This window comes from Simochromis diagramma, unplaced genomic scaffold (genome assembly GCF_900408965.1).
Source record: "Simochromis diagramma unplaced genomic scaffold, fSimDia1.1 OVJJ01000753.1, whole genome shotgun sequence".
In the NCBI taxonomy this organism is placed as follows: Eukaryota; Metazoa; Chordata; class Actinopteri; order Cichliformes; family Cichlidae; genus Simochromis; species Simochromis diagramma.
Window position 1 is genome coordinate 8074186 of NW_024387523.1, and position 25021 is coordinate 8099206.

General features: G+C 39.8%; 1 protein-coding gene across 1 annotated transcript in view; it reads right to left on the bottom strand.

Annotated features, from left to right (window-relative positions):
- Positions 1-8371: 8371 nt before the first annotated feature.
- The window catches only part of dennd3a (DENN/MADD domain containing 3a), a 28099-nt gene continuing 11449 nt past the window's right edge, over positions 8372-25021 (bottom strand). Inside the window, 18 exon segments of the mRNA XM_040020959.1 lie at positions 8372-10571; positions 12605-12742; positions 12841-12959; positions 13066-13138; positions 13216-13282; positions 13920-14074; positions 15771-15868; positions 18305-18412; positions 18577-18706; positions 19757-19927; positions 20046-20171; positions 20173-20226; positions 20608-20687; positions 22017-22239; positions 22645-22801; positions 23001-23160; positions 23239-23438; positions 24874-24977. Coding sequence (XP_039876893.1) covers positions 10377-10571; positions 12605-12742; positions 12841-12959; positions 13066-13138; positions 13216-13282; positions 13920-14074; positions 15771-15868; positions 18305-18412; positions 18577-18706; positions 19757-19927; positions 20046-20171; positions 20173-20226; positions 20608-20687; positions 22017-22239; positions 22645-22801; positions 23001-23160; positions 23239-23438; positions 24874-24977 — 2358 coding nt within the window. The 3' untranslated portion in view covers positions 8372-10376.

Consider the following 25021-nt stretch of genomic DNA (forward strand, 5'->3'; position numbering starts at 1 on the left):
TTCCGTCGACGTCACGGCTCATTTGCATAAAGAGGCGGAGTCTTGGTGTTGGTATACAAAGAAGCAGAGAAACTGAACTCTTAAAGGGAAATGCCGTTAAAAATAGTGCAGTTCTCGCTTAAAACAGAGGTATCAATGCTTTATTTTGCTTTATTTTTTACATGTACAGTTTTAGTTAGCTTTTCCTTTCTTTTCATAACTAGTTTAAGTTTCTCGTTACACCGTCTATTATTTCTAATGTTTTATACACCAAGGTACCATATACAACCTCAAAAGAACAACAACACATGGTATTTTGCACGTTCATTATTTATTTAATGAAAAGCTAAGCGAAAATGTAGAAGCAGTTTGCATGAAATTGAGTGCACGCCATAATTCAGTAGATCGGGCCTGATCTCCGACAACATCGAGACGGCCTACCTGGAGGAGATTAGGAACCTGGAGACCTGGTGCCAGGAGAATAACCTCCTCCTAAACATCAGCAAGACTAAGGAGCTGATCGTGGACTTCACTACAAAGCAGGCGAGGAATTACAAACCCCTCATCATCAGTGGCACGCCAGTGGAGAGAGTGGACAGTTTCCGATACCTGGGTGTCCACATCACTCAGGACCTGTCATGGTCCTGTCACATCAACACCCTGGTTAAGAAAGCCCGTCAGCGTCTCTTCTTCCTCAGAAGACTTAGAGACTTCCATCTGCCACTGAAGGTGCTCAAGAACTTCTACTCCTGCACCATCGAGAGCGTCCTGACGGCAAACATCTGCACCTGGTTTGGGAACAGCACCAAGCAGGACAGACGAGATCTGCAAAAGGTGGTGCGCTCGGCAGAACGCATCATTCAATCAGAGCTCCCTGACCTGCTGTCCATCTACACCAAGCGGTGCAAGTCCAAAGCTAGGAAGATTATGATGGACCTCTCCCATCCCAACAATGGACTCTTCTCACTGTTGAGGTCTGGGAAGCGCTTCCGCTCCCTTAAGGCCAAAACAGGGAGAATGAAGAGGAGCTTCTTCCCCCAGGCTATTCGGGGCCTGAACCAGGTGTAGGACTGGACTCTCCCAAACACATCACTATAAGACTGGACTCTCACACACGTCACCACACGCACCACCACACATTTCCTATAATCCTATAATTCCTATAATTTATAATCCTTATCTTTATAATCTCTTCTGCTATTTGCACATTCTTTACTGTAAATTCCTAAGTTAATTTGTAAATTTTTGTAGTAAATTGTAAATATTGTAAAACTTTCCTTCTGTCATTTAATGGTCGGGCATTGTACAGCTACAAGCATTTCACCCCCATGTCATACTGTGTATGGTTGTGTGTGTGTGACAAATAAAATTTGAATTTGAATTTGAATCGTAATACTGCCTTCTGCAGCAATAACTTGACGTAAATGGCATGTATTTGTATAGCGCTTTACTTAGTCTGTATGGACCCTAAAGCGATTTACACTACATTCAGTCATCCACCCATTCACACACACTGGTGATGGCAAGCTACATTGTAGCCACAGCTGCCCTGGGGCTCACTGACAGAGGCGAGGCTGCCAGACACTGGCGCCACCGGGCCCTCTGACCACCACCAGTAGGCAACAGGTGAACTGTCTTGCCCAAGGACATAACGACCAAGACTGTCAGAGCCGGGGATCAAACCGGCAACCTTCCAATTACAAGACGAACTGCCAACTCTTGAGCCACGATCGGCACAAAACGTACTCGTTTTCTGTATGACTGTATGACTTTTCCAGTCTCTCGCATCATTGCGGTGGAAATTTGCCCCACTCTTCTTTAGAGCATTACTTTGAGTTCATTGAGAGATCCAGGGATTAGTTTATAAACAGTTCTTATAAAGTCCTCCACAGCTTTTCAGTCAGGCTGAGGTCTGGCTTAGAGGGGTGCATTGGAACAGCTTCGATCATTGTGCTGTTGCATGCCCCAGTTTCAGTCAAGCTTTAGTTATTAGACAAACGGCCTCACATTCAGTGTGTGAATGTGTGTGTGAATGGGTGGATGACTGGATATGTAAAGCGCTTTGGGGTCCTTAGGGACTAGTAAAGCGCTATATAAATACAGGCCATTTACCATTTACCATTTACATTTGACTCTACACGGAGTGCAGAATTATTAGGCAAGTTGTATTTTTGAGGAATAATTTTATTATTGAACAACAACCATGTTCTCAATGAACCCAAAAAACTCATTAATATCAAAGCTGAATGTTTTTGGAAGTAGTTTTTAGTTTGTTTTTAGTTTTAGCTATTTTAGGGGGATATCTGTGTGTGCAGGTGACTATTACTGTGCATAATTATTAGGCAACTTAACAAAAAACAAATATATACCCATTTCAATTATTTATTTTTACCAGTGACACCAATATAACATCTCCACATTCACAAATATACATTTCTGACATTCAAAAACAAAACAAAAACAAATCAGCGACCAATATAGCCACCTTTCTTTGCAAGGACACTCAAAAGCCTGCCATCCATGGATTCTGTCAGTGTTTTGATCTGTTCACCATCAACATTGCGTGCAGCAGCAACCACAGCCTCCCAGACACTGTTCAGAGAGGTGTACTGTTTTCCCTCCTTGTAAATCTCACATTTGATGATGGACCACAGGTTCTCAATGGGGTTCAGATCAGGTGAACAAGGAGGCCATGTCATTAGTTTTTCTTCTTTTATACCCTTTCTTGCCAGCCACGCTGTGGAGTACTTGGACGCGTGTGATGGAGCATTGTCCTGCATGAAAATCATGTTTTTCTTGAAGGATGCAGACTTCTTCCTGTACCACTGCTTGAAGAAGGTGTCTTCCAGAAACTGGCAGTAGGACTGGGAGTTGAGCTTGACTCCATCCTCAACCCGAAAAGGCCCCACAAGCTCATCTTTGATGATACCAGCCCAAACCAGTACTCCACCTCCACCTTGCTGGCAGTCTGAGTCGGACTGGAGCTCTCTGCCCTTTACCAATCCAGCCACGGGCCCATCCATCTGGCCCATCAAGACTCACTCTCATTTCATCAGTCCATAAAACCTTAGAAAAACCAGTCTTGAGATGTTTCTTGGCCCAGTCTTGACGTTTCAGCTTGTGTGTCTTGTTCAGTGGTGGTCGTCTTTCAGCCTTTCTTACCTTGGCCATGTCTCTGAGTATTGCACACCTTGTGCTTTTGGGCACTCCAGTGATGTTGCAGCTCTGAAATATGGCCAAACTGGTGGCAAGTGGCATCTTGGCAGCTGCACGCTTGACTTTTCTCAGTTCATGGGCAGTTATTTTGCACCTTGGTTTTTCCACACGCTTCTTGCGACCCTGTTGACTATTTTGAATGAAACGCTTGATTGTTCGATGATCACGCTTCAGAAGCTTTGCAATTTTGAGACTGCTGCATCCCTCTGCAAGATATCTCACTATTTTTGACTTTTCTGAGCCTGTCAAGTCCTTCTTTTGACCCATTTTGCCAAAGGAAAGGACGTTGCCTAATAATTATGCACACCTGATATAGGGTGTTGACGTCATTAGACCACACCCCTTCTCATTACAGAGATGCACATCACCTAATATGCTTAATTGGTAGTAGGCTTTCGAGCCTATACAGCTTGGAGTAAGACAACATGCATGAAGAGGATGATGTGGACAAAATACTCATTTGCCTAATAATTCTGCACTCCCTGTAGAATACTTTGGTATAGCAGAGGAGTTCGTGATCAACTCAGCGACTGCAAGGTGTCCAGTTCCTGTACACAGATCACCATCCCTCCACCACCGTGCTTAACAATTGGTTTTTGCCAATGTGCTGTGGGTGGTTTTCACCAAAATTGCTGCTGTGCAATTTGGCCAGACATCTGCACTTTGGTCTCATCTGTCCAAAGGACCTTGTTCCAGAAGTCTTCCAGAAGCTTCCATGTTCCTTTCAGAAAGTAAAAGAGGCTTTCTCCTTGCAATCCTTTCAAACAAGCCCACAGACCTCCAGGTTTGGGTCAATGCATAATGTATAACATCCTTGTATTAAAATCCAGTTTTATAAAGAAGAAAAAAGAAGAAAATAAAACGAACTGCTGGAAACCAGTTTTCCCTATTTATTGTGCAGCCTAATAAGGAGCAGTTGGCCTCAAAACATCTAATTTGTTTTGGGCAATAAGTATGAGAAAGCTGGATCCCTGCAGTTTGTAAGTTTTAAATTTATTGTTTCAGTATTATTGCTTTTTTTTCTTTCTTTCTTTCATATAAAATTTCAAATGCAAATGAAGGTGAGGACAAATATAGTGACAACAGCAACATCATAAAGGCAAAAGTGATGGTTATAAAGGAGTAAACAGAAATGTTAAATTTGCTCTCTCTTCATGGCTACAACATTAGGGGAAAACTCACACACCACAGCATCCCCTTGAAATCAGGACCTCAGTTATAACAGATTGTTTTTATGTCATTTCATTGATTATTCTAAGACCATCGTCTAAATTCTAGCAATGTTAACTTTGGCTTCACTTTCTTGCTGAAAGGTCAAATTAAATAAGCTCCATATTCACACCTTTGGAAAGGTAAATAGGCCTGTTGATTTGGGAGGGAAGGTTAACAAAAGTGCTTATATATTAACATAATTTAGATACAAAATGATTGATGCCTCGTTTTCTGTCTGGGACTTTTAAACATGAAAAATCTAATCAAAAGGAAATTTCTCATAAAATCAGTAAAACTCATGAAGCTGACAAAGCAATATCCATGGTTATGCGTTGCTAACTGTATCGCAGGATTTTCAGGGGACAAATTTCCTCTGATATTACACTGTAATAAATGATGAACTACTAAGACATGCATTTTATTGTTGAATGCAACCTGCAACCCCCCCCCCCCATCCAAAAAACCACCCATTCTAATATACAGTAACATTTTCCCTCCTGACTTTCCCTCATTTGTGCTTTTCACATTCATTCTTTCAAAAAGAAAAGACAGACGCTGTGGTGCAGAGCTGTAACTCACACAGAGCCATTAGCTATATTTTATTTATTTTCTGTTGATGGAGATTGTTTTCCAAAAAGAAGTGTCATTATCATATTGCAAAGCTGTAAATCCATCATTTCACTTTCAGTTGTGCTTAAGTGCTGCAGACCAAGCAGATTTGAAGTTAGCTAAATTAGTCATTTGCAGTCAGCTGACTGGGGCTGCTAACAATTTATATACAATTAAGCGGGCTGCTTGAATCCTTGACATCTCATCAGTTATGAAAATTGCTGCCAGTTGAATCAATTAGTCAGCTAATCTATGGCTTGTTTACATCATTAACACCTTATGAAATGCAACATGTATATGATTGATTAAAACAAAAACAGCTCTAAAAGTATCATGGTGCAATTGTAGCTTTAAAAAAGCAGCTTAAATTCTGTTTAAACTTAAGAAACCAGAGTTACTAAAACAAACACACTGTATTATTTTACAGGCGACTCCATGAGCAGAGCTCCCTTCCTCCAAAGTTTAACCCTCTGAGGTCAAGGCCGTCATCAACGACGGCCCAAAAGCTGACCCCTAACCGTAACTGTAACCATACTTAACTGAAGACATGCAAACATGATGCTTTTAGAAATAATGTAAACCAATGAGTCAGTATTGTAAATGTTTTTTTCTGTGAATACGTGTTTTAAATATTGTATTCGTTGTATAAATGTGTATAAATAGGTCCCACCAGAGGAGCTATTTACTTCTGTTTGAGTGAAGTTTGCAAAAACTAAACCGACTAGTTGTTACAGAAAACATAAAATCATGTCTCGCTTGAACTCTATGACCTGCTGTATCTCAAGACCCCGTTTATAGACTCAAAAATGCTGTCTTGCTAATCTTACTGTGACTTATGTGGCTCTGCATAAACGCTGTTTACATGTTAAAGCAATGTAAGTTGTCTGACATGAAAAAATATTGTCCCACCCTCAAAGCAGTGTTTTCTTACTGTTTTAAAGTGGACAATGGTCAGCTGGCAAAAAATTCTGCTGAGCATTGAACTGTTGTCTGTTCAAACCACAGACTTGCAATCCAACGTCAACATTTTTTTGCAGCTGTCCCATATATACAGAACATGTCGTTCCCCCTGAAACCCACAGCGTGAAGACTAAACACAAGACAAGGAACTCAAGGAACAGGTTATATTCTTTACAAACAGTCATTTAATATGTTTATGCTGTTAATGCTTTCAATAAGCAAGGGTACTGAAAATGCCCCTTTTCCATGTACAAGGTGCCCAAGCCAAATCTAGAACCAGTTCCAAGAATTCCCACTGACAAAACTACAGTTAGCACAAACGTGTTGGGCCCAGCTATACATTGCTGACTCAGCAGTTATGTTCTTTCCACAGAAATGTGCCCAAGTTATCCTGCCTAACGCTGCGTAGCATTCAGTTTTCATTTCCTGTGAAATGCAGGCTGGTTTTCAAAAGGCACAAATGGCTCTGCATCAGCACCGCATCGATGGGGAAACAGGCCAAAGAGAGATCATATTGCCACTATATTAGCATCTCTTCATTGGTTCACTATCAAATCCAGAATTGAATTCAAAATTGTTCTCCCTATATGCAAAACCCTGAAAACTTTAAGCTATCAAAGACCTTACACTATCATATTTGTTATATTATCATGTTATTATAGAGCACTCTGCTCTAAGACTGCATGCTGGCTCGTGTTTCAACAAGCTTTGAAGAGCCCCTCTCCAGTAGACCCAGCTCCCAAGGTGGATTCAGGAGACAGACGCATTGTCTCCTTTTAAAATTAGCCTTCAAAATTTCTTTAACCCGGGCTTAACCCTTGCTGCTGTAACGCTTCTATGGGCTCAGGCTGCTGGGATACTCCCTCTTTATCACATGCGGTGCATTTGTTGTTTATGCCACATCCACATTCATGTCCACATTTTCTCTTCTTCCTGCTGCGGTTGCAGTTTACCGTTTCTCTTTCTCCCCACTCCAGTCAGTCGATGCAGGCAGCTGCTCCACCCTGAGCCTAGATCTGCCGGGGCTTGCTTCCTCTTTAAAGGGTTTTTTCTCCACACTGTTGCCAAATGCATAGTTGTGTAGACTTTTTAATATAAAAAGGTATAAGGTATCTTGACGTTAATCGTGTGTTTTGATGCTGTATAAATTAAACTGAAAAGAAGGCAATTAAAAAAAACCAATGGAACATTAAGGACATGACTCATTATGTTGAAGGGTGCTGTTTGGACAACAACTACAGAGGTATTGCCTATTTTATATACAACATAGAGTTAAAAGAAGATGAATAAAACATGCATGTCAGCATTAGCTGATACATTCTTAATAAAGGCATGAGGAACTTCTCTATAGCATTATAGCACAGACTACTGTGCCTTTGTATGTTAAAGTGCAGCACAAACAGTAGTTGTGTTTTCCTTTTCCTGAAAGTAAAAGTTTATGGATTAAAGGAAACTGATTAAAAGCTGCAGGAGGCACAGAAAACAACTTATCATGTACTGTGCTGAGGCATTAGTGGACCTGCATGGTGAGAGATTAACAACTGCTTATGGCTTTATGTTACAAAACAATGTCAAACACACACACAAATACAACTGCATGCAAGTGCATATAACACAGTGTTCTGAGTATTAGAAAGGATTTTCAGAGAAGCCTCGATGTAAAAACACCTTGGCAAACTCCACAGGGAGGTCATTCACATAACAGCAGCCCTGCAGGGATTCAGTGTTTTGCTCAAGGACACTTGAGCAGGGTGGACCCAGTCTGCTGTACCTTTGTTACTGCAGGTCTCCCACCCTGCAGCCTAAGCAGGGATTGAGCCAGGAGTCAAATAGCCTCTTTGTTTTCTGCACAGTTTTACACTGCAGACCTGAAATTATCAACCGGTTTCCTTTCTTTTAATAGTTGCTGGTTGCATTTTTGTCAGTGTGATGAGTTTATATTTATTGCAATAAAAATAAATTCTACGCCAAGTAAAACAACTTAAATTGGTGATTGAAAATTAAAATGTCATTTATACTGATTTCAAACGTTTTGCAAGCAATTGTTAGTTCACAGGGGAAACAAGCAGGTTATGTGTGTCTGAACTGTGTTAATGTCGCTAACTCTAAACTATGAACCTCCACTTCATCAAGCCTCAGGCTTTACCCAATATGAACTTGGTATCAAATTGCGCCCTCTTCTGACGAACTCTAGAAAGTGCAAAAATAAACAGTTTTGCAAACAGTATGCAGGTCGAGATTTGCGCAGTAACAAATCATTACACTGGTTAGACGACAAAGCCAACTGAACTAATAGAGCAATAGTTTGTGAGTCCGAGAAACCACTCAGGATTTATCAGCAAACAGCATTTTTTATTATTTGGATTTAGTTCAAAAGAAAGACGCAAAGTCAGAGGAGTCTTAAATTGTTTTTTCATTAAGTATTTATTGTTGTCCATCCTGTGAACCATCCTTCTAACTGAGCAGAAAGTAAACTGAAGCTTCGGTTTGCTGAGAATAAAAAAAGACTTGAGGTTTCCTTTAATAAGTGTACTGACTGTCAGTTTAAAAAAAAAGAAAAAGAAAAAAAGAGAATATGTACATTTTCATGCTTGTGCAAAAGCAAAGGTTGCAAAGGTATAAATACAATGGCTGAGTTGTCATTCATTTAATTTACAACATCGTCATGTGTCGCAGTTATATACAGAGTATAAATACAAGAGTAAAGGACAAGTTTAACCTTCAGTTTGAACCTCAGATGACAAAATGTAAAAATAGTTCTGTGAACCAGAACCACTGATGATGAAGTTGGCTTTAGTTTTATAATACACTTAATAAACACTTAAAACTCTTAATGTTCTCTATGTGTGAGACACTTTCTCCAGTTCCACTAAGTTAATATAAATAATGCTACTATTAAAACAACACCGAGTTGAAAGCCATCTTAAAATCACAAAATATAAATATATTATAACATGCGTGAAACATTTTATAGCCTCTGGTTTTGATTTAACCTAATAAATATCTGAATGTTTAATATCTGTAAGGCACCGCGTGAACAGGAATTTTGACCTTTCGGTTGGTTAATCTTCTTGAACAGCAGCCTGCCAAAGAGAAAACTGTTAAACTGCTCTGAAAATAAACAGACTAGATGCCTCTGCACACTGAGCATGCTCGAGGTCTAATGCTGAAGTCCAAGTTTGTATGTCAAGTTCAACCTGTAGATCAAAACGATGCAGCATCGTGACACAACTTCCTATTTGTCGTTGGTTTTGATTGGCTATAATAGACTAAAAATCTTTGGAAAAGAAAAAAAATCTATACAATAACTTTGGTAAAGCTTGGTTTGCAGTCCACTTGTGTGAATTCTGGATAAAGTTGACGGGGAAAATCTAATGTGGTAGATTTTTTCAGCTTGATCCAAAGAAACCCAATGCTAACTCCTTTGTAATTTGTCACAAACATGTGCAACTCTGACTTTCAAGTGGCTACATAGTGTTAAAAACCCAGAAAACAATAAAATGAAATAGGTTCCTTCATTTACCCATACTCCACCTGCTTGGCAATTTTACGGGAAATTGGCCAGTTGGTTTCTACATAATCCTCCTGATAGAGGGAAAAACTACAAATACATAACTTCCTTCACAAAGATTTTTTAAAAAAAATTAAAAAAGGAAAAACTTTGTCCAACAATGGAAAAATATCTCTTACTGTTGACATACTGTACAGTTAGCCCCTATTTTATTACCTGTTCAAACATATTCCAGCTGCTGCAGATCCTCTGACCCGCACCTGAGTGTCGATCAAGTTTAAGCCCAGTTCCCACCATTGCGTATCATCATATTTCCTGTCCATTAAAGCATCCCCTTCATCAAAATAATCTTCTATCGGGGCTTTCCCACTGTGATGGTGAAATCTTCAACCGCAGTTTTGTTTTCAGGGTATTCTGACTCCTCTGAGCTGCAGACACTAACGTCAAAAACACGGTCGGAGGCATGGCTCAGTCACACGCTGTTACCACATGTGTGTTCGCACTTACATAAACACTAAATGTGTTCAAAACCTTCATTAAAGTGAACTTTGATGCATTTTGGATTGAAAAATTATCCAGCAGAACATGAGCTCACTTTCCCTCTTTCAGTCTTGAGTTTTCCTTCATTAAATGATAAAATAAGTTCTGTTAGTATTTCTAATCTTAACTTCATAGAAGACAGGAGAAGCTGCCCGGGTTGGTCATACTTCATGTAAACTTTGAGCTTCTTTGCATTCCTTCATATCCCGGTGATGCAGATTGCTTTTCTCCTTGCTGTGCTTTCCAAATATGGATCTTCCCTTCATTATCCAGGATTTGTTTGAACAGAGGGAATTCAGTGAGAACTTGCACTCTGACTATAAAACATAATTTCAGTCCTTCTGCCTCTTTACTCCACCTTCCAGATGGCGATCTTCCCATCATGTTTTCCAGCTCCACTGAGGACGTAGCGGTCCTCAGCTGAGCACAGCCCTGTCACTTTGTCGGTATGGCCGTGAAGCTCCTTCAGGACCTGGTACCGCTCTGTGTCCAGGATGTAAACCTTCCCTTTGGTTGAACTGCGACCCATGCCGCCAACCCACACCTACACAGCAAAGAGGTTAGTTAATTTGGTTAAATGTCAAATAGTTTCTCAAGCATCAGTTAAGATTAACATTCGTTAACAACCGGGGGAAAGTGGGGTAAGATGAGCAGGTGGAGCCAAATTCATCCTAAACAATTATACACTAATTTTTCCGTTTTTGCTAGCAAAGGAGCAGTCTTAGATAACATATTAGAGTTGACGCTGTCATGTGACATCACGTGTCACAGCTGAGACCAAAGTGGAGGCGCTTAGCTATAATGCACAGGTGAAAACTAAACACAGCATGTGAGCACAGACACCTCATACCAATTGTGAAACATGGTGATTTGGGCTTGTTTTGCATCGCCAGGACTTGGGTACCTTGCAGTCTTTGCAGCTGACCACAAAATTCTGTGTATGCCAAAGTATTCCAGAGTCAAATGTGAGGCCGACAGTCTGACAGCTAAAGCTTAGCTGAAACTGTCGTGCACCAATACAATGATCAAAGGTGCACAAGAATTAATTAACATTAATTAACGTTGAGGAATTTAAGTATTTGGGAGTGCTACTAGACTCTAAATTATCCTTTAAAAAACACATTAAAAAAGTAGTGAAAACTGTAAATGTTAATATACAGAACTTTAGACATATCCGCACATCATTAACAGACACAGCAGCGATTACATTCCTGCATTCTATGATACTGGCTCATATTGAATATTGTATTACAAGTTGGTCCTATACGAGCTCTGCTGCTACTGGGCCAATTGAAGTGTGCTACAAAAGAGCATTGAAAATATTAGATAAAAAACCTTTTTCATATCACCATTGTCAAATTTTAGAAAAATACAAGTTTTTAAATTTTACTAATTTCAAATCATATCTGCCTGTCTAATATACAAAGTTATACATGGTCTGGCGCCTCCACCAATGAGTGATTTTATTAAACAAAAGTCTAGCAGTGTTGCCAGGGTCTCGACTGACTCGAGCCACTGTTAGAGGCGATTGTGAACTGGCATTCAGGCGGACCACCTTTTCACAGAATGCTCTGTCATATCAGGGAGTGAGCTTCTGGAATAGTCTTCCACTGTCAGTGAGGGAAAGTACAAGTCTACCCATCTTTAAGAGTCACTTAAAAGGGCGGCTGAGGGACACACAAACATGTAATCATGTTTAATAATCATGTTTCATATTGGACGGGAAAAAGAGTTAGTGTATTACAAAAAGGGAAACAACTGTTAGTGCAATGGGTGAACGCAACATCACGACGGTCAGGGCATGTACAATACTGGGGTTTGTGCAATATAATTGATGTGTTTCCGTTATTGTTATCTATACTGTCCTCTGTGTCCACTCTCCTTGTCATTGTTTGTTCTAGTATAATGTGATCACTGTTTTTGTCCTTGTCACATGACCTGTAAATAGTGTCTCTGTATGTTTTTACTAACTTGTGTTTAACACCAACCTGCCAGAGGGTCTGCAGATGGAAATTAGCCCAAGGCTATAATCTGGCATATTTACATTTGTTAAAATGTTCATTAATATGTATTGCCCCTCTTTCTAAAAATAAACTTGAAGTCGCTGAATGTCATTAACTTTTTATGGTGAATGGATGGGGGCTTTGTGTGGATGGAGCTTTGCTCCTCATAAGGGCAAGTAGACTGAAGGACCCCTTTATTTGTGCCTTATATTGTTTTTAATGATCTGCTTCTGCTGCTATGGTTTGAATAACAACTAAGATCCTGAAGCCGCATTATACCCATTTTATTCTTGTGTTGTATTCATGATTGAAAGGCTAACTTCACTGAAAGATTTCTTACATTGCCCCACTCTCCCCTAAGCTCCTATTGCAACTAGTTAACTTCTCTTAGAATTTAACAAATTAAAAGAAGGACTAAAACAAATAAAAATAAAACAAAAACATTGTATTTTGAATGTTCAAATGTGAAAAATTAGCACTTCTGAGGCTCACTGATTATCATATTAACATCAACCATAAAAATAAGAATATTTTCCATATTGCTCTGTACGTGTGTGTGCGTGTGTGTATTAACCTGGTTTTTAACTTTAATTATGCAGTAGCATCCGGTGCAGTCCTGTAGGGTGATGCGGTGGAACGGTTTGCTGCAGTCTTTAATGTGCCAAATAGACACCTCTCCAGAATCTGCACACACACTCCACATTTCCTCCCGCTGACACAAACACATCAGGTGAAACGGGGTCACTCTTACAAAATGAAAATACATTTATTAAAGAAAAACAATATTAAGAGCAAAATGTGTGTTTGTACCTCTGGTAAGATCAGAGCACAGCTGAAAGTAGTTGTGGAGCCTTTTTGTTGTTCTGGTAAATTCATGCAACGTTTTAATGAACCATTCCTCCACACCTCCATTATCCTGTCTCTGGAGCCTTAAACCAGACCAGAGGGAAAGACGGAAAGAGAGGGTATTCAGTTTACATCATCAAAGTCTCAGATTTTCCATTTTTCCAACTGTCCAGTGTGAAGGAAACTTACAACACCAAAGCGTGCCGCTGCAGCTGTAAATGGACTGCAGACGGCCGCAGGAGAGGCGGAAGTGCTTCTTCACCTGAAGGAAAAGGAAAAGTCAAACGAGCTGAAAGAGAAATGCAAACAGGTGTGAACAATGGTTGATATTAAACCAACCTGCAATGTGGAGACATCCCACGCCATGACTGTCCCCTCTGCACTGCAGGAGTACGCCACCTTTTGGCTGAAGAACAAAGCAGGCTGGTAAGATTATTTTTAATGTACATTTCAAGAACAGAGTGGATTAGGCACAAACATTTCCATTCCTTGAATACAACTTTAATTACCTAACAATAATGATAATACTGCTGAAACAACCAGTCGACTTATGATATTGTTATTCATCTGAATAAGAATAGTATACAAGTTCAAGAAATTCATCATACAAATTGAATGCTTTTATATTGCTGATCGCTTATTTGCTGTTTTTCTTAACTTTCTGTTTCAAAGTTCATTTCTTTAAACTGCGAATTTATAACTGAAATTATTAACTGTTTGATTAGAATACACAAACAGAAACTGGATGTTCCCTCGATCAGAAGTTGGTACTCATACATATCATATTGGCAGTGATGAATAAACTTCTTTATAAAGCCTCCATGAGAATACTGGAGGTTTAAGGGTGGAAACAGCAGAGTGACAGCAAGAACAGCACATTAGAATGAGAGAGGAGACAATTTGCAGCTTTAGCAGAAAATCTGGGAAGGTGTGTTTGGTATGTGATGCGAGGACAGCGAGGCAGTGCGGCCCGAGCTGGGGGTGGGGGGGTGGGGGGGGGGGGGTGATTGTGTATTTTTGTTGTGGCTGTTGTTCTGCGTTACCTGTATTTGTCTTTGTCGACCGCCAGTCCTGTGACCTCTGCCCTGTGCTCAGTCAGCTGTCTGTTACACACCATGGCCACTATGCTGATGATGTAGATCACAGAGTCCTCAGAGCCCATCCACACCTGATCTTTGTCAACCTCCAACATGCAGTTCTGAAACCAGAAACATGTTTCTGAGCACGAGTCCGCAGGTATTTCAGCTTTACACATTTTTTACCTGGATCTTCAAAATTTTCTACCTGGGTAACAAAAAACTCAGTCAATTAATTCTAAAGCTCCTTTCAGCTGCTCCCACATTCACAATGGGGTCGCCACAGCAGGTGTCTTTGCATATTTTTAAATGTCAGAAGCTCTTCCAGCTGAGCTGCTAAGAGCTTCATGCAGGACGCAATACTCAGCATGTCCACTAGGCGGCAAAATTGTTCTAATAAACTACTGAAACACTACCTGACAAACATTACTTCTAATATCAAGTACCTCTGTGTTACAGAATGTGCAAATAGATTTGGAAGTTACAGCTAAAAATTATCAATAGAAAAAATGTTTAAATTACTTTGTCTACAATAATTTCATGATATTTTCTCAACAGCTGTTTTCACGCTGCTGGTGAAAGTTAGAAATCGTCATGCCAGTGTTTTATAAGTGAAAACACATACTCCGCCCATCTCTGTCTCACACTTCCAACATATTTCATGTAACTGAACTGCACAGTTGAAGTAAGGGTTAGACTTAAGAATTGTCTTAAAACCTCACAAATCCTTTCTCCTGGAGAAAATGTTTATGAAGCTCGACCACTGGCTGGTGCTTTCAACCCTCCAGCCAGCTATCACTGGAAAATGCTTTGTTCTTTGAGGGAATGTAAACTATTCAAAACACACCGTGGATTCCCTACAAACATGCGATTTCATGTTGAAAGATAATGTTTGAAGTGAAGCCAGAGAAGGAGAAACAAAAACCACTTAATATATATACTTAATATGTACCTGATGTCTGTGGTGTGCTTATCTGCTGATTTAGTTCAGCGATGAGCAAACATCTGGCCAGGTGTTTTTATTTAGTGGTGGGAAAAAAGACTACTAGCAGAGGTTTAGAGAAGCCAGTTTAACATGTAGAGGCTTAACTGTGTGAAAGGATCAAATTTGAATATTTACTACTGCTTTTTTGGGTCTTTTCTTTTGATTTTCATGCATAGCACAGTAGTGCAGTCTATGGCACTGTTATATCACAGCAAGACAGTCCCAGGTTCAAATCCACTGACACAACTGGTCAGTGGATTTGAACTGTGTGGAGTTGGAAAGTTTTCCCTCTCCCTCCAATACTCCAGCCTCCTCCCACAATCCAAAGACATGCAGGTTAGGCTAACTGGTGACTCCATGTATGAATCTGGTCAGGAATGCCTGACTGCCTGTGTGTTTTAGCCCTTAGTCAAGCAACGTGTCCATAGCGTACCCCTCCTTTTTGCCTTGTCACATCTGGGACAGGCATCAGCCAACCCATATAACTGAATACAAATATTTTCATGAATAAAAATAAAATTGTAACTGTGTTAAGAGTGGACCTGCAATGTTCATTTCCAGCTCCATATTGTATTGACATTTACATTAGAGCTTAACTGTTGTAGTTCTAAAGTTTACAGTTTAAAAAAAATCAATTTCATTCGTTGTCTTAAACAAGATGTTTTAGCTTTCTTCTGATTGGTTGCCCCTTCGAAATAAAGTTTTGAACGGCAGATGGGTGGAGTTTTTGCGCTGATAACCGGAGTCATGCACCAGACGTTAAGTAAAAATGTCTGGAAACAATCATTTAGAGCAGTCTGAGCCTGAATATTCGTTTCATGTGTTCCTCTCACCAGTCTGGCATTCCCAACATGGCAGGTGTGTGTGAGGGACCAGCTGGAGGCATCAAACACCATCACCTTCCCCTTATTTACCGATACCCATAGTTGACCTGAAATAGAACACACACGCACACACGCGCACACACGCACACACACACACACACACACACAGAGTTTATAAGTTATTTCTCAACACCCTATCATTACACTTGGCCTGCAGTGAATATTACTTTTACAGATTTCTGTCTTCTACTCCAGAGGCTACTTAGGAGTTTTCTTCCAGCAGTGTGAAGGGAAGCACTTCATGTCAATATTATTTTGCAGCTCGACTCCACCCAACCAAACCAACGGTCAGATTTCTCCCAACGGATTCAACACTTTTAAAAAATGCCCCAGCTCATGGAGAAGAAAAAAAAAGTAACATCCTGTGTTTTTACTTCAAGGAGAAGAAAAGGGCAGTGGAACAGAAGGTAAGAGGACTTATGAAGTGAAAAAGTTAGAAAAAGAAAAAAGTGTGGTGAGAACAGAGGGGAGAGGAGAGGGGGTGTGAACCGGATCTGTGCCAGGAACTCAATTCAGTGACCTATATTCAAACCGGAGAGGGAGTCCGAGAGGGCCGGGGAGGGAGGACCTGAATGGCCAGATTTGTTCTTTTTCACCAGCAGAAATCCCAAAGAGCAGCAGACTGCTACAGAAGAACTGAAATGTGTTTGTTAATGTGTGGATCACTGAGTGTGACTGTGCTAGTGGCAGGGGTTAGTCTGCCACCAGCATGTATTTAAGTGGACCCAGATGGCTGCCTGCTGAAGGCCACTGAATGGCTCTGTGGATCTTTTTTTAAAGCTTTTCACTCACGGTCTTCCTGCCATATAATGTGCCAGGCTGTCGGTGCCCCAGGATAAAAATCAAGGATGCACTAAACAACAAAGGCCACAAATAATAACCACAATTCATAGGTGACATATTAAAGGAAAAAAAGAAATAAATAAACCACAAACTACAAGAAGATAGTTTCACTTCCTTGGCAGTTACTCTTCTATTGCTTTACACTAATATAAGGATGAATATCATTAAAAAAAAAAGATATTCTATGTTATTTAATGTTTTTCCGGTGTGGTGGAACGCACAGTTTACTGTGCCTTCTTAGGTGTTTAAATCAGGTGACTGTGAAGGCCATAAAATGATCTGCATTCTCATCAAATCACTCATCCCTTTGGCCTGTCAGGATCAAGCCGCCAGCCAACAACAGTCCACAGGTCACGTCCAGACAGAGACTTTTATTACACAAACTCTCTTCCCCTTGTTTACAGTCAACAACTAATTAGGACAGAAAAAAACCCCTAAAGTAATTACTTAAAAAAACAACAACAACCTTCTGCATAGGGCCGTGCGATATGACCAAAATCTCATATCCCGATGTAAGAATTCTATCGTCCCGATAACGATATAAATCACAAAAATGTAACATTTTCTATAAATTCTGTGAATCTCGGGCAGCTCGTCTTGCGGGAAGTGTTTCCAGCTGCGCGTCATGTAGCTGGAGTCGAGTGTTTTAACCAATGACTGTATAACAGATGCATGAAACTATACATTTTTAGACATAAGTTGTAAAGGCCGCCGTTTTCGGCGATAGACGATAGACGTTTTTATATCGTTATCCGATAGATATCGTTATATCGAACAGCCCTACTTCTGCAGTCCTTACATTTCTTCATAACTTGTGTCAGTGTCTGTTCTTTATACTTCCTTTTAGAAAGAAGTAGAGTCTGCAATCTTTTTTTTTTAAATTGACAGAATTATGAGAGAAAAGAAGTACCATGAGACTTTTACACCCTGAAATATTAACAGCTTACTTTTTCAGCATGACAATGATCCCAGACACACTGCCAACGCAATTCAAGCAAACCTTGATAAAACAAAAACAAAAACATTTGCACACCCTCAGTCATGGCCTCCCCAGGACCCAGACAGCCCATACAGCCATTCCAACTGCAGTTTTGTAATCACTATGTAAAGCACTTATCCTGTGCTTTCCTATGATTTCACAGCTCACAATAAAAAGAAGAGAGCCCACATATTTATGACCATTTATTTAAGAGATTGAGGAGAGGTTTCCTTCCCAGCATGTTTTTAAATATCTTGCAATTCCTTTTGCTGTTTACTGTAATATGAGACTGGGGAGGAAGTGTGGTTGAGGAACTTTATTGCAGCTGCATGTTTTTTATGTCAGTGTGTGCCACAGTGATGACAGATAAACACCAGGTTGGTTTTTTTTGTGCATTAGTCAACATATATGTCAGTGCATGCGCGTTAGTGTCACAGTTAGATTGGGAAATTGCTCTGCGGCTCCAAAGAGCCAATCACATCATCGACTCCCACAATGACCAATAAAAAAGGGGAAGAGGCTGAAACTTGTTGTAACAGTGTTGATGAGAAATGATGGAGAAACTGCTCGTTTACGGGACACATTTAAAAGCTGTGTGTGTGTGTGTGTGTGTGTGTGTGTGTGTGTGTGTGTGTGTGTGTGTGTGTGTGTGTGTGTGTACCTGATGTGTAGAGAAGAACATCCACAGCCTGAGGTGAAGCAAGTTCCAGCGAAGGGTTAATTTTGTGCTTTAGTATCTCTGCAGTTGTCTTGGGAACCATCATTGGGACTGGAGACAAAGCAAAGAGAAGCAACTAACCTTAACCAGGTGATGAAAGCACAAACTCAAAGTGAAAGATTACTGTAGTCTCGATGAGTCATAAAGTTTCCAAACGAGCACAGTTTTATTACGCAAATATGTCCATAACCATAACAAAGCACATCTTTCTCTACCTTCCATCTTGATGCGGTCAAAGTAAGCCAGCTTAGAAGCTGCATAGATAGCCTTGCTGCTCTGAAGACTTCCCACTACTGCGTCCATTAATAAGGCATTGGTCAGAGCTTGCTGCATGTACTGGGGGTCCTGAGAGAAAGAGAGAGACAGAATTTTTTGTTAAAAAAAAAAAAAAAAAAAAAAAAAAAAAAAGCATTAGAAGGCAATGCTTATGGCTACAATCCTTATACTTTTACAAAGTTTGTAGAATACAATTTCAGCTGGTGTAAACACTCACTAATGTACTTTTGACTGATGTTCAAGATCAACCTCAATAAGCCAGATGCCATCACCAGACCAGACATACATACAACAGCGGTTAAGTGATTTTTTTTATAATAAAAATGAATGAAAAAAAAAAAAATGCTGATGTCACAAAGGAGAAAAAAAAATATACCAGGATAAATACTCATCATGAGTCATACTCTCAGACTTAAAAGGCGTATACAGCAATGGCAATCCATCTCAGAGGTCATACACATATTTCAGTATTCATAATGCATTGACCAATCAAATCAAGTGAAATTAAAGATATATGGTCACTCTTTTTCAGAATGACTATATCTTAGTTTACTAAATTTTTTAGATTTATGGTCTCAATAAACTTATCACACCCAAAAATACTTATATTGACATGATATACAAACAGGACAAGCTGTAAATATAGGCAATTACAACTGAAATAATCAACGATCAAACAAGATTTACATGTGACTAAGCAGTGCTGTAGATGTTTATCCTGTCAGATGAGTTGGACAGTCATCACAGGCTGCCTGACTATAGAAACTGACAATCAAAGGAAGTGAGAAATGATAATATTTTAAATAAAGAGAAGAGAACAACAGTGAGGGGGGTAAATGTGACAGACAAATATTTTACAGTTACATCTTTTGGTTTCACAAAGGAAACCCCCTGTGTTTGTTCAAGTGTGCCTATTTGTGTTCATGTATAACTGAGGGAATTTCAACCACTCCCTCACAGAAACTGACACACACAAACTGATGCCTGAATAAACACGAGGTATGAATAATAAACGAGCAAGGTAACTCAATAAATTAGCCTTTTTCCTGATGAAGCTTATCATTTTCCTCTATGCTCCCTCACAGCAACACCCACACAGCCTCTTCATCACAGATTTACCTTGTGCTGGTCAGCTGTGAAGCGCCCGGCCCACATCTCCTTGACCATCAGGTTCCAAAGCTCAGTTTCCGTTTTCAAATTAGCTTCAAAAGTTTCCTTCCTTCCCCGGACACGAAGCTTCAGGCCTGGGATTCGCAGGAGCATGAAGGGAGCTGAGGAGACCTTTACTTCCTAAAACAAAAAACAAAAATACACAAAGACAACATCTACTATAGATTGCCGTTTCAAGTCTTATCTTACTGGGCAGAGCTGTATTTGTATCTCGGGATTTCTCTTCTTTTAATCTCACATCTAAATCTCGGTACTGTGCCACCTCCACATATCCTGGCCGTCCATCCGTGAGCAGGAAGAGCCGTCGCTGAGTCATGGCGATTTTCCCCACTCCGCGGCTCGTCTTTACTGAAGACGACACCTTTGAAGACGCACTCGTTGGCCTCAATGTGCTCCAAAACAGATGTTGGCAGACAAACCTTCAGATCAAACGAACACAAAAACCTGCATAAAGTGCCAATTTGTTCAACTACAGTGTAAACTATTGAAACTGGTTTCTGCCACTGAAAAAACGAAAGAATCTTTTGTCATCCATAAGTCCAAAATTTCAGGTTTTTAATCTCAGAATTTTGAGTTACCACCTCATAGATCTGAGAAAATAATTAAAAATAATTGTAATTATTTGAATTTCAAGGAAATAAACTGAAATTTTAACTTAAAGAATGGCACTTTTTCCCCATTTGCAGAAACAAAACTTAATAGTAGGTTTATAATTTAAATTATAATCTACACAGAACCGCAAATCACTGTTAATTCTCCCATCGTAATTTGTTTAAAGTAGTGTAAAGTACAGTACAGACCTCTTGTGCCTCAGCCTCAGTCTCCTTCCAGATGGTGTAAAAAACCTTGAACAAATCTGGACTGACCTGCTTCTGATGACCTGCATCAAACAAACACACACTTTCAAAACAACTGAAGAGAGTTTGTGGATAGTAGGTCTGATATATAAGTATCAGACCTACTTGGTCTGCAACAGTTTAAAACCTCATTTTAAACATCATTTAATAAAAATAATAAGTCTTTAAGTTGTCATAAACCCAGAATTGTGTCACAAACTGTCATAAACAGGCATCTGCTTACTCTCTGAGTCAGCTCTGTTTCTCTTTCCAAGCATGCCTGCAGAGTGAGCGACTGCAAGTTGCAATCCCTACTGTTCTCCAACAATGGCCACATACAGTGCATCACCTCTGTGCACCCCCACACCCAAACAACCACCCAGAGAGATACGAAACTATGTTCTCACCCACTGAATCACACACAGTCACCGCCTGACTGCCTTTTTCATTTAACATCAACGCTTTCGTAACATGTTCTAAAATTACTACATAACCATGTGTTATGTTGTAGTCATTTTTATATAAACACCACTTTTTTAAGTGACTATACAACAGGAACTTATAATAGGAAACAGTAATTATAATACATTTACAATGCAAAAGGAGATCCAAATCCTGTTGATGTGACTCTGAATCTTATCCTCCGCAGTGAAAGTAGAAAGGAAAACCTGACATTAGCCTGTCACAACCTCCAACAGGATGTTATGACAGAAAAAAAAAGAAGAAGAAAGAAAGAAGGCATTTTCCAAAATCCCAGTGTGCAGGCAAAGATAAGTTCTCACTGTAAGCTTCCTTCCTCCTTTTCCAATCACATATGTTTTAGTGACACTCTTTCCCAAATTATTATTACTACTGGAACTGAAAATCTTTACTACACACGCCAAAGCTTTAATATCTAAAACCAACACAAGAAAAATCTTAGCCAACATGAAAGTTGTCAGATCAGGGACTGTGGAACTACTTGCACCTTGTGAACTGATGCTTCTTTTACTGAAAAAGTCACCTCTGTTCCGACTGAGAACACCTCGAGTATGTGCAAAAAGTAAACAGCAAATAAAAAGAGGTCATAGGGCAACGAATGCCCAGTGAAGCTCTGGTTATGCCTTGAAAGCTGCACAGCAAATCCTTCAAGAAAGAGTGAGGTAATGTTTAACCCGAAGAATAAATATTTGCTTGGAAAAAGAGAGGAAGAAGGACAAGGACACAGGAAATATCCTGTGAGTGTGTGCATGTGTGATTTACCAATTCTGACATGCTTTAGTGAGAGAGTACAAAGCAGGCTCCGCCCCCCCGAAAATTATGTGCAATTCAAATAAAAAACCTGAGACTTCTCACAGCTTTTAGGGTAATTGGTCAAATAAATAAGTACCTACCTACAGTTAGAGCATCAAAGAGTCTCTGAATAGTTCCTTGGTCTTTAACAATGCCAGACTCCTGGACACATTTCACAAACTCCTCAAGCTGCATGTATTTTGTCGGCAGCTGGAATCTCTTTATGGCGCCTTCCTCGTGCCCGTTTCCACGGCCCGCACATTCCCGCTCCTGGTCCCTTTTGACCCGACTGATAAGCCGTTTGAGTTCGGCCTTTCTATCCGCCTGTCGGGAGATTTCAACATTATGGCAGAGGCCTTTGTTTATTTATTTAACTGTCAGTAAGATTACACACAAACAACTAAGATGGACTTCATTTAGACTAGAAGGTGAGGTGGAAGCAGTGGACTTGCCCTTTTTTGCACCGAAAGTCATTATTGTTAAAATAATCTGCAATCACCTACTTATCCTGTGATGAGAAACTGAGTTGCTGACATGATATTTGATGCTGTTAACACCTCACAATCTTACTGAGGGTAGTTTGTAAAGAAAGAAGAAAACTATGGTTACTTAAACACAAGTATATTGTGTTTAAGTGGCTAAAGATGTAATTAACTAAGGTGGTTCTAGGCAACAGGGTTTATATCTGCAGGGAGAGTAAAACACACAGTCATGACAACCTGAACTGACCTGTAAACGTTCAGACTCTGGCAGGGAGTCCACTAAAGACTCAACCATCTGAGAGGGAAAAATATCAGAGTCTGTCTTGTACAGACTCTGAAAGTCCTCTAATGCATCAAGACGCCTGTTGGACACAGTGTTGACCAAACCACGCAGATAATGGTACCTGAACAGAGAAATAGATGAGATGGTTAGGGATCTGACACTATATAAGGTTCAGATATTGTTAAAATGACTTAAATAGAGACATCCATCCATCCATCCAAAAATTAATACAATTTATTGAAGAAACATGAACCTATTTCCTTGTACATTTTTATAAATTTCTACTTTATATGAGATTTCAGGTTTCTTCGTTCTCGTACCTGGCCAGTAGAGCAGACTCTTCCGGTGGTGTAGCATTAATAGCTTTCCCCAGTGAAGCAATCATGTCAGAATAATAGTTTTGGACATAGTGGTAGGCCAGCGGAGGAGGGAATTCTGGAAGACGGAAAACTTTCACTGCTTTCTTGGGGGACTTTAAACCTGAAGGGAGACAAACAAAATTAGAAACTGATTGCTACTTGGCTAAATCACTTTCACTTTTCCTTAACTGGGACTGACCAATATCAGGTGTCATCTTCCTGCAGACTGTTCTGGGACTGATGACGGGTAAAGTTTCACTGACAGACTGCACCAGATTTGGCAGGCTGGCTCCCAGCCTTTTGCTCAGCTTGTTGTCAGGGCTGGCGTATGTTCTGTAGCCAGACCTGGATAGCTCAGACATAGGAGGACGCCGGGGAGACTCCGTCATTCCACGATTCCTGAATAGAAAAATGATTGAGGCACAGATTGTCTTTTCTTTATGGTTGGTGATGACAGCAAGCAGGTGAAAGTAAATGAATCAGGCAAATCTATTTATTTACAGAGGATAACGTGCATTTTTAACATGTCATTTATGACTGTAAAATCTCTATAAACAAATATCTGAATGAAAAAAAAGTCTGAGTTTTACTGACCAATCATGCTTCAGCTGGCTTTAGTTGCATACTATGTGCAAAACAGCAAAAAAGGACTGCATTTGCTAAAAATCTATTCTGACATAGCTGTCAATCATATTCTATGTATTTGTCTTTTATGGTGTTTTATTTTCTATTTATATGAATTTGCAAATTATGACCAAGGACAGAAGAGGAATTTTTGGCCAACAAATCTGTTGCCTGCACTGGAAGCTTGTTATCCCCAGAGGCCAAGTCAGCAAACTAGCTGACATGTTATGCGATGACAGTAAAAACATCTCCAAAGCAAAGTATTCTAATTGCAACCAGCACTGGAACAAATGCATGACCGCAACAAAAGTCATTCAATCTGGTTATTCATTATGAGTTTCATGAGTCATGAGCACCTTAGCTCTAACTTCTCGTTCCTAACCTTTGTGCGCTTGTTTTGTTAAATGATTATATTTTTAGGGCAGCAAGTAAGAACCATTTAATCTCTTTTTTAATTTATTATATATTATAACCCCAAATGCACACCTTATAGTCAAAACCCCAAAAACCCCAAGCAGATTTATATAAGACTTACATTGTCTGACCAAGACAAGAAGTCAGTGAAATGTAATTTACTGAAATAAATGATCAGTATTACCATGTAAGATGACATTCACTATTGTTTTATATCAATTTTGTGGTCCTTTTGACCAGTTTCAAAAATTTGTATGATTTGACTGATCCTCATTCAAAGAGAGTGGTGAAGTGCTGAAATACTTTAAAACAGTCTTTACTTATAGTGATTTATTTTCCCCCCTCTGGCACAAAAAGCTAAATAAATTACTAAAAAGCACTACATACACAGGCTATTCATACACTGGTATCTGCACAAAATTTTACAGCATGTGGGTCACTTTAGCAGTTAAAAAATGCAAAAATCTACATTTTACAAACTCACCCAGAGTCACTCCCCCCCCCCAAAACCACAATTAATGATATTAATAATGTACTGCCAAAACAGCTGCTGCTCGTTTAACAGGTAGAGCAGCTCTGAGATAATCTTGGATTCAGTTTCAGCCTCTAGTATATTGCAATGAGTACAGACAGGAAAATGCTGAGTAATGACTCACAAGTAAATTACACTAAGACAGTGGACACCTGCTGTACCTGTTTGAGAGCTACCACCTGAGATTGTTTGACGAAACGTGTAATGTTGGAACTGATTAATATTCACACTGAAACCAGTGATGACATCATGCTCTTATCATACTTGTGCATGAGATTACGTGTGTTCTGCTCCATCCGGCTGAAGGTGTCCCATTTCCTGTTTAGCCGGTCACGCAGGAATGAGTGGAAGATGTGAGTTTCTAATACCTGAGATAGCAACAAAGAGAAACGCGTAAGAGCAGTTAGCGTTT